This window comes from Sabethes cyaneus, chromosome 1 (assembly GCF_943734655.1).
Source record: "Sabethes cyaneus chromosome 1, idSabCyanKW18_F2, whole genome shotgun sequence".
Lineage (NCBI taxonomy): Eukaryota > Metazoa > Arthropoda > Insecta > Diptera > Culicidae > Sabethes > Sabethes cyaneus.
The window spans coordinates 167,337,403-167,354,591 of record NC_071353.1 but is presented as its reverse complement, the minus strand read 5'-3'; the positions used below and the strand labels follow the sequence as shown (position 1 = coordinate 167,354,591).

At 45.8% G+C, this 17,189-nt stretch overlaps 1 protein-coding gene across 1 annotated transcript; it reads left to right on the top strand.

Moving 5' to 3' along the window:
* The first annotated feature begins 1,677 nt into the window (after window positions 1-1,677).
* On the top strand, window positions 1,678-15,330 carry LOC128737624 (uncharacterized). Its single transcript, XM_053832303.1, has 5 exons — window positions 1,678-2,264; window positions 12,382-12,857; window positions 12,920-13,333; window positions 13,667-14,612; window positions 14,675-15,330. Exons 1-5 carry the CDS (start codon window positions 2,124-2,126, stop codon window positions 14,999-15,001), a joined length of 2,304 nt encoding a protein of 767 aa, XP_053688278.1. The 5' UTR covers window positions 1,678-2,123; the 3' UTR covers window positions 15,002-15,330.
* Window positions 15,331-17,189: the final 1,859 nt, after the last annotated feature.

The following is a 17,189-nucleotide window of genomic DNA, read 5'->3' as shown; positions in this document are numbered from 1 at the left end:
TAAAAAGGCAACCCAATAAAAAATCCTTCTGCTTTACCGTAAATCACGTAGGATAAATCACCCGATTTGGTCGTTTTGGGGTATTTCGTCGGCAGGAAAATTTTCTATTGGGCAATTTGACAATGTAGTTCCCGTATCCAAGACACGAACCAGCAACATGTTTGCCACCAAAATATCCATGAAACACCAGCGACACTGGCCTTCTATATATATTGATTATACTGTTGATAGTCTTCGCTGCCTTCTCACAGGCATAGTCGACGTGGCCGTTAAAGTTAAGCCTATCATCCGTCATTACTCTAAGATGCTTAACCATACGCGTTGAGGCAATTACGTGCTCTCTGTACTCTGTGCTACGCTGTACGGCTTTACAGCTACTGATCAGCAGGAACTCCGTTTTGTGGTGGGCTATTTGCAGCTTTGCTCTCTGCATCCAGTTTTCTATTGATCTTATTGCATCTGTCACTAGCATTTTCACTTCTTCCAGTGTTTCGCCTATCACCGATAACACAACATCATCGGCAAAGCCGACAATAAGCACTTCTCTTGGCAGTTTTAACGTCAATATCCCATTGTACATCCCGTGCCAAAGCGTTGGGCCTTCTTACGCCCCACTGCGGACTCGTAACCAAGCATTCAGTTTTGGAAGTAACTCTTCAGAATTTTGCACTTGTATCCAGGGACATGCATTCTGTGCAGCAACTCGGCGATGACCTCCCGGCTGGCACTGTTTTTTACGTTTTTTACTCGATCGTTATAACGGTACAAAACCGATTTCCTCTTCGCTTCCGTTCAACTGATTTCTCGGCTCGCCCGACTACCCAGGTAACCAATAAGCATTAGTATAAGCAGTAAATCAATCGTTTATTAGCATCCCTGGCGTTTCATACTGCAGGTGGCTGCTTATCAGCCTTTTGACTGCATAACTGTTGTAAATTGGCATCCAAAATTCTATTTAAAATCTTCTTGTCGGTAACTAGCTGCAAATAAGCATTGTCAGCACTATAAGAGGGCTAGCAGTAAAGGAGCCGCATATTTTGCCAAAATAGCATTTAAGTAGCATTTGAGGCAACTTAAATGCTTATTGGCTTGCATTTAAATTGCATTGGAAATGCTTATTGGTTACCTGGGTAGATATATAACAGGTGAAAAACGAAAAATTTTCTCAGGTATCCCAATATCATTAAGATTTGCAGTAGCGATATTAACAAATTGAAAGTTCAAGGAAAGTTAGTTTGAAAAATTCAATTAATTATTGTCAATTGCAAGAAAAATTGTACCATCCAAAGTGCGCAATCGCCCATAAAAATGCTATTTTAGCTTAAATCGTTTCGGTCTCTTCGGCGCACTTATTGCTTGGAAGATAACGAAAAAGTGCGCCGAAGATACCGAAACGATTTAATGCAAAATAGCACTTTTATGAGCGATATCGCACTTTGGATGTTACAATTTTACTTGCAATTGACAATAGTTAATTAGACTGAAAAACCCAAAAATTCTCTTCAATTCGAACCTCAGGTTTGTTTGGATAGTGAATGAAAATGTACCCGAGATTAGTATGTTGTAATTTACAGTGTACAATTCACACCCCGCATGCAGATTTGCCATAAAATTCACATCGTCCGTCCATCAGTCAGCCGTCAGTCTGTCAGTCAGTTCAGTTTGCCTTTTGCCAGTCCTGCTCGATTCCTTCTTGTCGTCGCGGTGGGTGCTGGTGATTGATGGTCGTCGCGTATTTTAATATGTAGTTCCACGGCGCAACAAAATCACAGTCAAATCAGACAAGAGTTATTCCAACCAGAAGAAGAAACTTTTCCTTATTGGTGCCCCTCCTGCAAGTTTTACCTTTACCAGTGCAAGTGATTCCGAGGCTAAACGAAAGAAGAAAAAAAAAGTTTTCGATTTCTGTGCTTCCGGATTAGCAGCAGTGAAGAAGTTAGTGTGGTGCTGGTTGGTGATTGTCGCAAAAGCGAAAGTTTCTTTTCCCTATCGGCCGAGATTCTCCGCATCTGCTCGTTGCCGAGCTCTCTTGTCCGTCATTGCTCGAGTGAAGAACAAGTCACACGGAAGTGTCGAGAAAAGCAGCAATTTTTGTTGTTGACCAGCTACTACGGGACGGAACGATGGGCAGAAAACCCCCATCGCTGTACAACCTGTGCCTGCTGGCGTACGTCAAGAACCTGAACCATAACGTTGCCAGTCTGGATCGGGTTGCGGAATTGCGACTGCTTCCGACTGCCGTCTTGGCCACCGTATACGATCAGGTGAGAGCGTTTGTTTCCACCAGCTGTGTTTGTCTTTGAAGTTTTTTGTTTGTCGGTGGGATTAAAAATCGAATTTATATGTCGCCCTCCAAGGGCATCCCAAAGGTTACGGTTTTCCTTCATGATAGCCAGGAGATGGTATACCTGTAGGCAACGAAGGTAGAGTAGCAATTTTTCCCTGCCGCTGGCTGGGCGGAGAAGGATGGATGACGAATAATAGTGGGCAGTTCGGAATCGCAAGGAAAATTTGCCACACACGACCGATTAGCTAGCTAGCTAGCTATCTATACCTACCAATATAGCTGCAGATAGCGAAGCGAGCGAGCGGTGTTGGTGAGACTGAGAGTGTCTGCCTGCCTGCCTGCCTTCTCGATTCGCGAATCCGACCGGAGCCTGTTCTGTTGGCACTCTGCGGTGCTGCGGTGGCTGTGTTTGTTGCATATCTTCCTTTCTTGAGCTTTGGGCGAACAAGAAGCCATACGTCAGAGACGGCCGATAGTCGAGCTATCCGCTCGCTCGGTGGTTTTACAGTTTGTATTTGCTAATGTGTGCTTTGCACAAGTCAAATAGTGAGGCATACAATACAACAAGTCCCCTCAAACATTGATGTATGCGAAATCGATTGGTAGCGGAATATATAAATAGCAATTTTTGGCATAATTTTAGATTGCAGTATGTACTATTTGTTGCTCCGCCGATTCTGTAAATATTTTCTGTTTATTTTTCAAAACAACGCATTTGAATATGTAAACAAACCCACTGTGAGTTTTTATTTACAGAATATTATCAAAAATATTCGCAAGGTTGAAAACCATTTTCGATTTGTAGCCAAGCTTTTTCATATCATTCAGTATTCAAAAGACTGATAATAAAGCTACCATACAGTCTTTGCCGCACTCGAAATCATGTGCGAGGAGAGATAACAGTTCTCGAGCGAAACGTCATTTAAACGAACGAGCACAAATTAGCAAATTTTATTCTCATATGCTAATCAACTTTTGGTTCCAATGTGCTAAACGCAGTATCAAATTCCCGAAAAAACCCCTGCAAGCAAAGTGAAATACGGTGCGAGTGTTACGAAATAGGGGTCAAATATTTCAGTTTGAGTAGCTGCGAAGATGATTTGGAGCGCTGAATGCCAGCAAACCTTTAGCCAGATAAGGAAAGTTCTCCATTTGGGTTTACTGCTGACTCACTGTGACCGAGCGGCGCTAGAGATCAATGCAGTTGATGATGTTTCCAAAAGTGACGTTCTTGTTGTACAAATGGGTGAACATTAAAATCACAAGTAATCCCGCATCGGTGACACACCGCAGAAAGACTTTGGGAGCGCATTCATGCTAAATGTGCTGGACAAAGTGGCAAATCGAGCGAGAAGCAAACAATGCCAACTCTCATGGAAGCGAGTGTGAGAAGCATAGCATCCAACGGTTACTCCACTGACAAAAGCGTACGACAAACAACCGCTGGTGCTGTGTGGATACAGTCTAGTACCTGCCCAACCGCGCGCGCACGGTTTCGTTCGTGGCGTGATTCTGCACAGCCCACTCACGAAGCCAATGGCACGGCTCGGGCGTCCGAAAGAGATGCTCATGCCAATCTGCTCGTTAGAAAAATTAGATCATACGAGTGTGGCCTTCGCAACACTGATGCTGGACCGATAAAGAAACTTTCGGCATGCAGCCAGGCAACAAAATAAGGATATAGAATGGTGGAAGCTTGGTAACGGGAACTGCAGATCGATGAAGTTTGCTCTTCTCGATGAAGGGCTCTGTGGCCATAAGGTTACCGAGTCTGCTTAGTTAAGTGAGGGTCGTGGGTCTGAATCTTAGTAGTCATTCGACCTCGAGATGGCCTGAGTCCAGCTCGTCCTCTTCCGGTAGCGCAGCTTCGAGTGAGTGTGCGTAGTTTGCGGCAACGTCTGACTGCTTTATCCGCGCGAGATCTAACCGAGGCTGGCATCGGTACCGAATGTTGTTCACAACGGAGAGTTTTGGGTGCATCTTAACCATCACTAGTGTAGTGGTTCGAGTCAACGTTAGCGCTTCGATGAAGAGCTATGAAAAGCTGCAATAGTGTGTAATCTAATGAATGGGCCTTCAAACAACTACGCAGAGTAGATTTTCTCAGCGAGCCATGTTTCAGTAAGAACGATTATGTCAAATATCAGACTTCAGACAGTAAAACGTCTTCTTGCCTGAATTCGACGGTGCACTCGTGTGGTCTAATTTTCTCACACACGGGTTCTCGTTCTAACAAACACGCCAACTTAAGCAGCTCTTTTGGACTTTTGCTGTTATTTTTTCATGCACTGTGACGAGTTTTTGCGCGTGTGTTATTAAGTGGCAGCCTCGGTTGCTACTCTCGTTTATCATTGCAAGCCGAGCAGCTGATACCGATTGCTCGGGAGGGTTCGCACTCTCAACCGCGTGTGTAAGGGAGGGTTTCCATACGATCTAGAGTGCCTCAAGGGCTACTGACCGCATACGAGCTGCTGGCCTCGAGAGTGAGCTGTGCAGAAAGACACTACGAGGCTGTGCGTTCGCGAGTGTGTAGGTAGCAGAATGTATTGTTTGTGTAGAGATCTCCAGAACCCTTTTATTGTTGAACCAAGCCACCATCAATTTTTCGCGAATGAACCTGCTGCATAGGACGGTGCTCGCTCTCGTGGCGTGATGAATTTTACTGTATTCTGCGTTTGTACTGATTCCATTCTTCAGGGCGCACCGTTTAATCTATGTCGTTGGCATTTACCTCAGACCGCTATCTAGTCCTGCAATTTACAACGCTCATGCTACGCCATCCAAAACGTATGTAACTAACTGTCGGCTTGTGATATTCTTGTAGCTTTAGGTGACTACAACTTCCCCAACCTTCGCTGGCACTTTGACGACGATATCAACGGATACTTACCCACGAATGTGTCAACAGAGCAAGAAGTAGTGCTGATAGAATCGGTTTCCGCAGCTGGTCTTGGGCAGATCAATGCGCTGAGTAACGTCAACCGCAGAATTCTTGATTTAGCATATGTTAACGTTCCGGACTACGTCAAACTGTTCGGCCCACCTCTGCCACTGTTAAAGATCGACGAGCATCTCAAACTGTTTGTCCTACGACTCGACGCACAGTTCATGGTGCCAAATTATAGCAATAACGCCGAGATAGATGACGTTGCCCTCGGCTTCAGAAGATGCGATCTCAGCTTGTTATGCAATAAAATTTCGACAATCGACTGGACGCAACGATTGAGTTGTTCTTCTGTAGATGAGACCGTAAAGGCCCCTTCTACGACGCGTTGTATGACATATTCGATGGGGTTGTACCACGGTGCAGAATTAACACGTCCTCCGTTAGCCGCAAGCCTTGGTGGACTCCTTAGCTCCGAAATTTACGCAATAAGGTTCGAAAAGCCCGAAATCGATTCTTTAGCACCAGATCTGTAGAAAATAGTAATCGTCTACGAATCATCGAAAGTGACTACAATTCACCGTACGTGGACAGGGTGCAATCGAACCTGAAATCGAATCCGTCGTCATTTTGGGCTTTCATAAGGACCCACAGGTCGTCAAAACGCACACCGAGTAACGTGGAATACAAAGGACGTGTTTCCAGTTCAGCCAAAGAAGCTGCCAACCTGCTTGCTCTGCACTTCTTTAAAAGCGTGTTCCGCGCCCAGTTTGCCCGCATCCAAGCCATCATACGATGTGGACATCCCGAGCTTTCGTTTCTCGGATAGGGATGTACTTGAAGTGCTGAACGATTTAGATGTATCAAAAGGTCCTGGAGTGGATGGATTGACGCCATTTATCATCAAGAACCGTGCGCAAGAACTGGCTGCCCCGTTATCTCTGATTTTAAACCGTTCTCTTGCTGACTGTACGTTCCCGTCCATTTGGAAGATTGCTAAAATGGTCCCAATCCACAAATCAGGCAGCATTCAACTCGTTAACTATCGTGGAATATCGATACTTTGTTGCCTTGCTAAAGTCTTCAAAACAGTCGTCCATCGTTTCCTAAGCAATGCAGCAAAACCTTTAATCAGCGAGTTTCAGCATGGTTTCGTCGGACGTCGTTCTACAACTACAAACCTTATGGCTTATACCAACACGTTGTTCCCTGCAGTTGAATCCCGTCGTCAAGTAGATTTTTCGAAGGCTGTCGACCTTGTTCCGCACACGTTCGTAATCGACAAACTTGCCCGTCTTGGTTTCCCGAGTTGGATAGTTGAGTGGCTGCAATCATATCTCACCGGACGAAAAGCTTTTGTACAGGTTGACCATGAAACCTCAACAACATTCAACGTCACCTCAGGAGTTCCTCAAGGGAGTGTACTGCACCCGTTTATTTTTATTCTGTACGTAAACGACCTCACATATCGGATATCATCCGGAAAATCATTCTTCGCTGACGATCTCAAAATCTTTCGGGTGATATCATCCGCCCAAGATTGCGTCGCCTTGCAAAGTGACATCGATCAACTCTTGTTGTGGTGTGACGAAAACGGTATGGACATCAAAAAATGTAAGGTAATATCTTTTACTCGCTGCCTAACTACTACTGAGTTCCCATACAAGATTGGTTCGACCGTCCTTGAGCGGGTGAATTCTATACGTGACTTAGGTGTGATTTTAGATAACAAACTGCGATTTAATGAGCATGTAGCATTAACTGCTTCTAAAGCCTTTTCTGTTCTGGGTGCCGTTCGCCGCCATGCAGCATTTATTACAGACGTATATGCTCTTAAGTCACTGTATTGCTCATTGGTACGGAGTATACTTGAGCATGCAGCGCCAGTATGGGCACCTTATCACGTCTCGCACGCCCTCAAATTAGAACGAGTTGCCTCCATATACCTCGCGCTGTTTACTGGTTGGCTTGGAAACACTCTTCGCTAGGCGCCTAAGACGAGTGTTTATCTTTGACGTTCTCACAAACCGTAGCGACTGTCCATCATTACTTGCAAGCATAAATATAAACGTTCCAGCACGCATTCTCCGAACACATGATGCACTTCTGTTGCCACTCAATAGGACAAACTATGGGTACAGTAACGTTGTCTACGATCAGTTTGACTTTCATGAAAATTTTGCGAATAATGCATGCCAACCGCGCTCTTTTTTCAAATCCCCTTTGTACCAGCACATTGTTCCTGGTGCTAATTTCTAAAGCAACGTTCAAACGTCGTGTTGAACGGTTTGCTCACCAGCTGCGTAACTAAACAAAATTCGTATTGCGTATGCGTCGGTGCAAGCGAAATCATCAAAGAGTGACGAAAACAATTTTTTCGGGCTGAATTTTGTTGCTTGTCCTATGAACAGGTTGAACATGCCGACGAGTCGCCACTGGTTGTGGGTATAGTGAAGTTCATTGATCGTTGATAAGTATGGAAAAAATATCGGTCCAAGGTTACTCCCCTGTGGTACATAAGAAGCGTTTCCAAAAGCGTTCGATTCGTTGTGTCCCAATTTCGAACGTAATCTACAATTGGCAATCATCAATAATTTTTTCGGCCATGGAGGCATGGACAGTGTTGAACCTATTCTAAGCCCCGCTTTTTTGGTACGGTTGTGGCGCATCGTCCTTGTCCTATGTTCTGCTTCTCACCGCGTTGAATAGATCGTGTAATTGGAGAAAATGTTAGGAGAATGGCAGCCCTAGGCTACAATACTACAATCAACTTACCATTGGCACCAGATAAACCGAGAATTTCGGTGTTGTTGATCCAAAGCTTCTAGCGATGATCAGTCGACGTTATTTGTGTATGATCAGCTTAAAGCTACAAAAAATATTTATTTTAGGCTAAGTTCACTTCTAGATTCATAATATAACTCACATTTCTGTCTCCGTACAAGTTTTTATCTGCCACACAACAAGATTCTTTTTAGACTTAAGTTTTAACTTGTTAGCCGATAAGTAGCATGTAAGTTTTAATCTCGATTTAAGAATGTAAATATAGTTTACCTTTAACGTAAGAATAATTCCAAAATAGAAATTTAAGTATGATTTTAATCGCAAAATGTTCTTCACTTCCCAAGCTCAATTACTACGGTTTGTTTACTCTTCGTTCATGTATATCACTTTTGTTGCTCCCAATTTTAAGGGAGTTCCTTCAGCAATATCACAGACCCAGGTTTGGGTGGTAATTAACTCAAAGTTAGAAAATCAATGTATTTAAATCGCATATAAATAGTTTTTTATCTCCTACTTACAATTCAGTCTCCCGTACTAACAATTATTTGTTTAGCTACAACAGAGCGTCGATTACTAGTCTGTAAGTTATTATTGTAAGTACATAATGTAAATATTTTAGTTTAGTTTTATAATTAAATTAATTTTACCTTTACCTGCACATGTCTTATCATCTTGCTTCTGTCACTCAATTTCGCCCGTCATCTCTCTTGACAGTTGAAACGTTTGGATCGACTGCCGGGATTAGTGTGTCGCATGGGTTACCGTTTGTTGCTAACACTACAAGGGACTGTTGTGGCGAACATCCTCCCCCCGTGTCGCCACAATTTCCGAGTTGGCGCCACCAGAGCTTACGACGTCTAGCAGTGCCAACTTTGTAGCAGGTCTCTTTAATAACTTACCAGAAGTCCGCACTTCCGCCTGACGAATCACTCCAGCCTTTCCCGGAAATGCTCGGACAACCCGTCCTCGTAACCACCTATTCCGCACGTTTTCGTCAGAGAACTAGATCTCCTGCTTTTATTTGTGCTACGTTCTGGAACCATTTCGTCCGCCGAGCTATCGTTGGTAGATACTCCCTCACCCAACGACGCCAAATGTTATCCAAAGTGTGTTTTACTAGGTTCCAGCTACTCTGCAGGGCCATTCCAGAATCCGTAGGGAACTTCTCCGGTTCTCGTACTCCGTTTGAACTCAGAAGTAGGAAGTCGTTGGGAGTCAGAGATGCACGATTGGCTGTAGGAACGAAGGTGAGCGGTCGAGAGTTCACCATATTTTCGGTTTTTACAAGTGCTGTAGCGAACGACTCTTAATCGAGGGCCGACGGAAGCAAGCCCATTTTTGGAGCTACCGGCATTGCTTTATAAACACGGCACCATATGCAGCGTTTCCTGGACATACGCACTTCGAGTCAAACGGGCCCCTTTCCCCCATTTGGTTGCCTCGTCCTTGGTCGTTCACTCTGAAAGCTATAAACTGCCGATATCTTCGAACGTCTGATTTGATCCAGGAACTAACAGCCAATGAATCGCTCCAGAAATAGGTTTTGCGTATATTTAACGAATGACTCTCCTCAATAGTCTTCCGCAATCGAGCTCCTAGTAATGCTGCCATCAATTCCGTTCGTGGTATCGATAATCCTCGTAACGGTGCCACCTTCGTCTTTGACGAAACTAGAGCGACCCTGACCTGTCCGTTGTCTACGATACGGAAATATGCAACCGCTGCATAAACTTGCTCACTCGCGTCCACAAGCACGTGAAGTTCCAGCGATTTGAAACTATCCGGATGGTAGTTGGTAAAGTAACTACGAGGAAAATGTAGGTCTTCTATCTGCTTGAGTGCCGCTGTCCACTCCATCCAACGCGTCGCGATATTCATTGGAATTCTGCTATCCCATTCCATATTCGAGCGCCAGACATCTTGAATGAGGATTTTACCGTGAATAACAGACGATTCCACCAATCTCAAAGGATCAAAAATACTCATGACTAGTCGAAGCATCTCTCGCTTTGTAGGAATCGTAGTACCGTCCATTAGGTTTTGTACTCTCTCAGAAAACTGCAGTCTTGCCGCCAAGCCATTCCCAGTATTCGTTCGAATGCGGTTTCTTTGTCCAATAGCATGGCCTTCGATTGTTTCAGATTCGCCTCACCCAAGCTGTCCAACACGAATCGGTCACTGGACATCCAGTTGCGAATATGGAACCCCGCTTCCTTGGCTACCTCAATTGCTTCTTCCGCAGTATCGGAACTGTCCACATAGTCATCCACGTAGTGCTTCTTCATCATTGCCGCTGCTCCTCGCGGAAACTCCAACTCGTGTTCCGAAGCGTTCAATTTCTTAATGTATTGAGACTGTATTGGTAAGCAGGCCGCGCCGAAGATTGCTACGTCGGAGACCATGATACTCATCGGTAACTCGGGGGAATCCCTGTACGGGAACAGTAGTGCGCTGCGATCCTGTACTCTAACCATGATTTGCAGGAACATCTCCTTGACGTCTGCGGAGACTGCAACTTGTCGTTCCCGATACTGGAACAATGCGTATAGTAACGGTGTCAAGAGATCTGGAGCTTTCAACAGCATCGAATATAATCGATATAATCGTGATTCCAGAGCAGCCCTGTTTCAAACCTTCCGTTCTCCAGTCGCCGCGTAGTTTCGGCTAGGATCTTATAAGCACGTTGTTCCTCTACTGCTTTGACGGTTGCTGCAGCCGCAACCCCCAGACTCTCGATGTCGAAGAAGTTACCCGCGTTACCCCATCCTTTCAGATACTGTATGGACCACACGTCCACGCAACCTTCGGTTACGAATGTTCTCGTCCACCACAAGAACGAGATCTCCCACTGTTACCGGTTTGACGTCTCGGAATCACTTCGTACGTCTAACGATAGTTGGCAAGTATTCAACCACCCAGCGCCGCCCAGTTATCCAGGGTATGCATCACCATGTTCCAGCTACTCCTCAACGCTATACCCTCGTTTGTTGGTAGTTTCACTGGATCTCGAACGCCACTAGAGTGTAACAGCAGAAAATCTTTGAGAGTTTCAATTCAAGCGGAATGAATGTCAACGGCCTGGAATTAATCATACTTTCCGCCTCTACCAACACCGGAACACACCCCAGCGCAGATTTTACAGCTCGAACCATTCTCTCCCAGCAGCCTCCTATATGCGAAGCAGCAGGAGGATTAAACCGCCACTGCGTTTGGGTATTCGTGAAGGTACTGCCCAATTCAGAGTGAATCCTGTTAATTTCCATTGTCGGAGTAGATTTCCTGTGGGGCGCCTCGTCGTCTGGGAGAGGCTGTTAGAGCCAATAGAATTGTAGCACTAGCCCCACAATTGTCCTGTACTCTAACAACTGGCTGCGAAGTCTCGAATAAAAACGGAAGGTCAAGTTCCAAAAACGGAGGGTAACACCACGGCTTTGCTTTGCTTTTGTTGCTGGATGTTCGGCGACGCCGTATCAGTCGATTGCTCCCGTTGCGACATCACATCTGCCGTCGCCGGACGTAGCAGGTTGCCCCTTAACAGCAGCGTCGTTAGATCGAGAAAGTCATCTTTAATCTGAACTCACTACCAGGAAACTAGAAGATTCGCAACTCACTGTTGAAGCCTGCTCTAACTCCACGTCCACCACTTCGTCGGAACTTGTTCCTTATGTTTTGGAAGCAACTACGTTATCCGCAGGGTAGCTTCTTTAATATCATATCCGTATTACCGGAACTTTTAAGGCTTACCAGATACTCGTCACCCGATTGGAAAGAATAGCTTTATTTAAAAAATAGAACATATTTGCCTTGTACTAAAAGATTGACAACCCAAAGTGGCAAAGATTGCTATGATTACTTGCTATAAGATTACATCAATTCAGATTCAAAAATTAATAATCAAGCATACTACGATCACACCCCGTTACACGTCAGCAGATCCTAAGTTTAATTCGCGACAAATTATTAAGCGAAGCGACGATCCGACGACCTTAAAATGGGCAGGTGCTAATCGCCTGCTCAGAGTCACGCGCTTCCCATTGTACCGTGTAAAACGTTGTGCGCCATTTGCGCCGCCGAAATGTTCCAAATCAAAGTTCAACTGCTCAGCTCAGTTAGGACGTTTTTGTCCCCCACCGCCGAGACCAAAGTATTAATTAGCATATTTTCGCCTGGCGACGTGGCTCGTCGTTTATTAAATCTCACTCAGCGGATATCACACTTATCAGCATTCAAATGCAAGCTCTCTATAGTAAGATTACGCGCGGATTAATCGTCTCAAACCACCACTTAAAAATGTCACTGAGTTTGTCCATTAAATTAAGGTTGAGCTTAGTGTTAATATACCGGATTTACACCGGTATGCCAAATACCTTGCACCTAAAAATAGCAACCAGTACTGAAACATGTATACTTTTCTGTTCCTCTGCAGATGTGCAACTTTGACGCCCTGAAGGATATCCTGCTGGTTCAGCTAACGGATCTGGAAACCTTCCACCGGCTGATCAAGCAAGCCTCGCTCAAACAGATCATGTTCAAGTGTGTTCAGACGCTGATGACGGCCCGGCGGCCGATCGTCACCGAACTGCGCACCAATTTTTGCCGCGCAACCAGCGTCTACTATCTGCAGCATGTCAATGCCCCCCTGGTGAAGGACGCCATCGTTGAGCACTATCTGCACGGGCACCGGGGGGCGGCAGACGGCGACGATGGCGTCACGCCGGATGTGTGGCGTTTCGCCGCGTCTTTGATGGCACAAATCAACAACGGCGTCCGGCTGGGGTCGTTCCTGTCCGAGTCCGGCTGGCTGGAGGAATCGTTGCACGTGTTCAACATCACCCTAAGCATGATTCAGCTGCTCAGGACCAGCTACGCGCGGTATCTGATCGAGCTGAATTGCCTTCAAAAGTAAAGTACTTACAAATAAGCATTTTAGGATGGTTTTTGAAAGGGTTTTCTGCTTTTTTCAGATTGCTTTACGCTCAAACGGCATTCTGCTGCTTCAAAGAAGCGAGTATCAGCTGTGCCCAAGCACTAAATATTATCGATAAACTCACACAGCAGCACCAGCAGCAGTTAAGGCTTCGAAGATCCGCCGGACACAGTTGTGCCAGCGGTAGTAGAAGCAGCAGCAGCAGCAGCAGTAGCAGAAACAAATATAGCAGTACTAGTAGTAGTTTTAGCAGTGATTATAATCCCAGTGATCCCGGTTGGAAGGCATCAACCGGCAGTGATAACGATAGCCTCAGCGACGTACCAAACAGTTTGCTAGCCAACATGTACCAGCAGATTTCGGTGCTGCACTTCTACCGTAGCGAGTACGATCTTAGCTATCGATGGAGTATCCGGGCGCTGAAGCACATCAACCGTCACACGCCGGATAAGTGAGTATCTTATCTTGCTGGCTGGTACCGTGCGGCATCCGTTGTTTCACAACGTATTAACACGGATCAGTATCTTGTATTGTTATTATTGACTATTGACTTTGGACGCTGCCATGTTGTGCGAAACTTCATATCAGTTGCACACCGCCTCCTATGATGCGAACACACGCACAACAGTTGTTTTCGCTCCCATGCTTTACTCTTATCTGTCAGAAGTTAATTCTGTCATACAACAAATATTTTATGATTCGTCCAACTTTCCTTATTAGCTGTTACTATGGTTACTCTTTTACAATGCAACCAAACCATCTCTTGTCCATTTTTCTTACCCAGAATCGTCGTAGACGTGCTGCGGCAGATGGCCAAATCATGCGTCGTCAAGCGGCAGTTCCAGTCGGCGAGCATGCTGATCAAGCAAGCCGTCTGTAGGGCACTGACCAGCTTCGGAACGAACCATCAAAAGTACGCCGACGCACTGCTCGACTATGGCTTCTTCCTGCTGAACGTCGATTCGATCGCGAACAGTGTTGCCGTCTATACGGAAGCGCACGAAATTCTGTGCCGTATCTTCGGCTCGCGCAATCTGCACGTTGCCGTGGCACACGAAGACCTTGCGTACTGTCTGTACGTGCTCGAGTACAGTTCGGGGAAGTTCGATTCGGCTACGGCCAACGTCGAGCGGGCGATCGACATCATGAAGGAACTGGTGCCATGTAATCATCTGATGCTGGCTTCGGCCAAACGCGTTAAGGCCTTGATCCTGGAGGAGATCGCACTGGATACGATGGCTTCCACGATCGATTACCATCGTTGTAAAAGTTTGCTGGATCAATCGGAAGAGCTTCATCGGTCAGCGCTGCACCTATCGCTGGAAGCTTTCGGAGAAATCAACGTCCAAACCGCAAAACATTACGGTAACTTGGGTCGACTGTACCAGTCGATGTCCAAGTTTGATGACGCCGAACAGATGCATAAACGTGCAATAAAAATCAAAACGCACATTCTCGGGCCGTACGATTACGAGGTGGGTCTTTCCATCGGACATCTGGCCTCGCTGTACAACTATCACATGCAAAAATACCAGGAAGCGGAAGAACTGTACTTAAAAAGTATCGACATCAGTCTGCGACTGTTCGGCGAATCGTACTCCGGGCTGGAATACGACTACCGGGGGCTGATTCACATCTACGAAATCAACGGCGATCAGAGGCGGTACGATCAGTACAACAACATTCTGGACGAATGGCGGTTACTGCGCGAAGAAAACCACGCCGTGAAGGTCATTATTTTCCCTTAACGTTTGATCGAATCAAAAATCGAATTTAGTTCTTCTAATTTCAGAACAACTTTCCGGCCGACCTAACCGAGGACACCTCGATGGAAGAGGTAACGCGTAAGTTTTTCGAAATGTGTTCAAACAGTAGTTGTCTGACCGGGGCCGCCGATCCGCTGACGATGGGCGGCCACGACGAGGCACCACCCGACGATAGCGAAGAAAGCGGGCTTGGCGAAGAAGAACCAACAGCGGCTGCAGCAGCGGCGGCCGATGTGAACAGCAGCAGTGAAGAACTGCTGCTGCTACCACCAGGACCACCGGCCGGTGCCGGTGTTGCTTCGTCCTCCTCAGCGGCGGCATCCCCGGCGGAAGAGATGCTGCGTAGCATGTGAGCAACGGATTTCGCCACCGCTTCGCTTTCGTTCGAATCGATAGTTAACCGTGTATTTGGCGCTTTGAAAAAATGTTTCCCCGTGATTTGCTGGTTGCGCGTCCCGCTCCGCTCGAAGTAGCTGTAACTTTTGATAACCACGTTGAAAATCTTGGGCTCGATTTAAATTGCGCATACCTATCTTGATACATCCGAATGGTAGGTACCAGAATAAACGTTGTCGCTTGGAATGAGGGGAAACGAAGTTGAATTGAATTCTACCGTACTACCTACTAAATCACAAGATGAGAATGCTAAAATTGTCTGAATAAATTTGCAGAGTTTTAACTAGTTGACAAATCTGAGCATTCAAATAGCTGACAAGAAAACATATTCGAAGGCATTTTACAGTATTTATAGTGTTTTGCAGTGCTAATTTAACAGTTAACCCGTAGGAACACGGTCAGAATGACGCGGACGGACCGACGCATTGTCGCATCATTTTGTGTGTCCCTTTCCTGATAGAAAAAATGAGAGGCGCAAGCTGAGTAGGCCATGAAATTTACCAAAGCTAAATGTCAGTTTATTTTGCCAAATTTGCCCTATTTTGCCTATTTTTGTGTTGACAATAGCCCGGAGATATTCCAGATCGCAGTGGGATTTTTTTTGACGTCATAAATAGCAGACGAAATAAAATTAGAAATCTGCTTAACTTACTTACTTGTGGGTCTATCGTATGTCTGCCGGTTCGACCGAACAAAGGGATGAAATCAGAGATCTCCACTGCGGACGGTTATCCGCCATGGCCTTTACCTATCGCCAGGATAGGTTCTCGTCTACAGGCCGGATGCCTTCGCCTAAGCTGCGTCGCCATGAGCCTCTGGGTTTGCGTGTTCTACGCTGTCCTTACCAACTGCAGTCGAGTGCTTCTTTGCAGATCTCGTTCGCTCGTTTCCTCAAGGCGTGACCGGTCCACCTCCATTGGATATCCAGTTGTCAGACTACCAGGCACGAATGATCCGGCATCTCAGGCATCGGTTACTAAATACCTGCAGTTTTTGCGTTGTCCCCGCCGAGACACACCACGTTTCGCAGGCGTACAGCAGTACGGATTTAACGTTTGGGTGGGATTGTTAGTGTTCACTACCATAGCCTTAGTTTTTGCTACATTGACTGTGAGACCTGCTGCCTGGGAGCTCTCGGAGAGGTTATCCAACTTGCTCTGCATATCGTTTCGGCGTTGTGCGAGCAAGACAATGTCGTCGGCTGGGTCGAGGTCATTTAACCGCTACGATTTGGTCTACTAATATCTCATCTATAACGATGAGAAAGAGCAACGGTGAAAAAGTGCAGCCCTGTCTCACACCAGTATCAGTAGTAACCCTTATAGGTTCGGACAAAACGCCATTGTGCAAAACCTTGCACGGGAACGCCTCGTACTGAGCCTCGATGAGATCGACTAGCTTATCTGGAACTCCGCTTCGATCCAGTCTGCAGTTGTTGGGTTTGATACTCGGCGTCCGAGGATAGATGTCGCTATAGCAATATCTGGACGCTCCAGAATATTATTAATATAACTTTCTTGATTAAGTACATATATTCCCTTTTCCAATCGAACATGGATTCCAAGGAAATGCTGTAAGCTTCCTAATTCTGATATTTTAAATTTACCTTTCAGAGCTGTGACGAACAATTCATATTCCTTAACAGTTTTGCTGTCAACAACAATGTCATCCACGTAAATAAGCACGAACATCATCAGCCCGTTCGATCGCCTAACGTACAGACAGTTATCGGCAGTTGATCGTTAAAATCCAGAATCCACATTCCAGAATCCATTGGCGTAGCTAGGAAATTTCCGTGGAGGGGGCCTAGGGGGTGCCTTCCAAAAATTTTTTGATTATGTCACCGTCACCGATAGCGCAAGGTTTAGTGGGGAAATACCAGGCGAGCTTGATGAGGGTCCGCGCAATTACCAGAAATGTCGGGAGTACGATCTGTCCGCGCATCACATCTTTATTGTTTTCAAAGTAACATACGATACAGTCGATCGAGACCAGCTATGGCAGATAATGCACGAACACGGTTTTCCGAATAAACAGACGCAACTGAGCAGAGCTACATTGGAGAGAGTGTCGTGTTTCGTGTGCATCTCGGGATACTTTCGAGTTACTTTAAGATGCGGCGAAATTTGGGACAAGGTGACGGCT

What these genes read in the sequence shown, in the direction of transcription:
- LOC128737624 (XM_053832303.1), top strand. Translation starts at nt 2,124, where the DNA reads ATGGGCAGAAAACCCCCATCGCTGTACAACCTGTGCCTGCTGGCGTAC. An exon ending in TGGCCACCGTATACGATCAG is followed by an intron (nt 2,265 to 12,381) that starts GTGAGAGCGTTT and finishes GTTCCTCTGCAG; the next exon opens with ATGTGCAACTTTGACGCCCT. An exon ending in GAGCTGAATTGCCTTCAAAA is followed by an intron (nt 12,858 to 12,919) that starts GTAAAGTACTTA and finishes TGCTTTTTTCAG; the next exon opens with ATTGCTTTACGCTCAAACGG.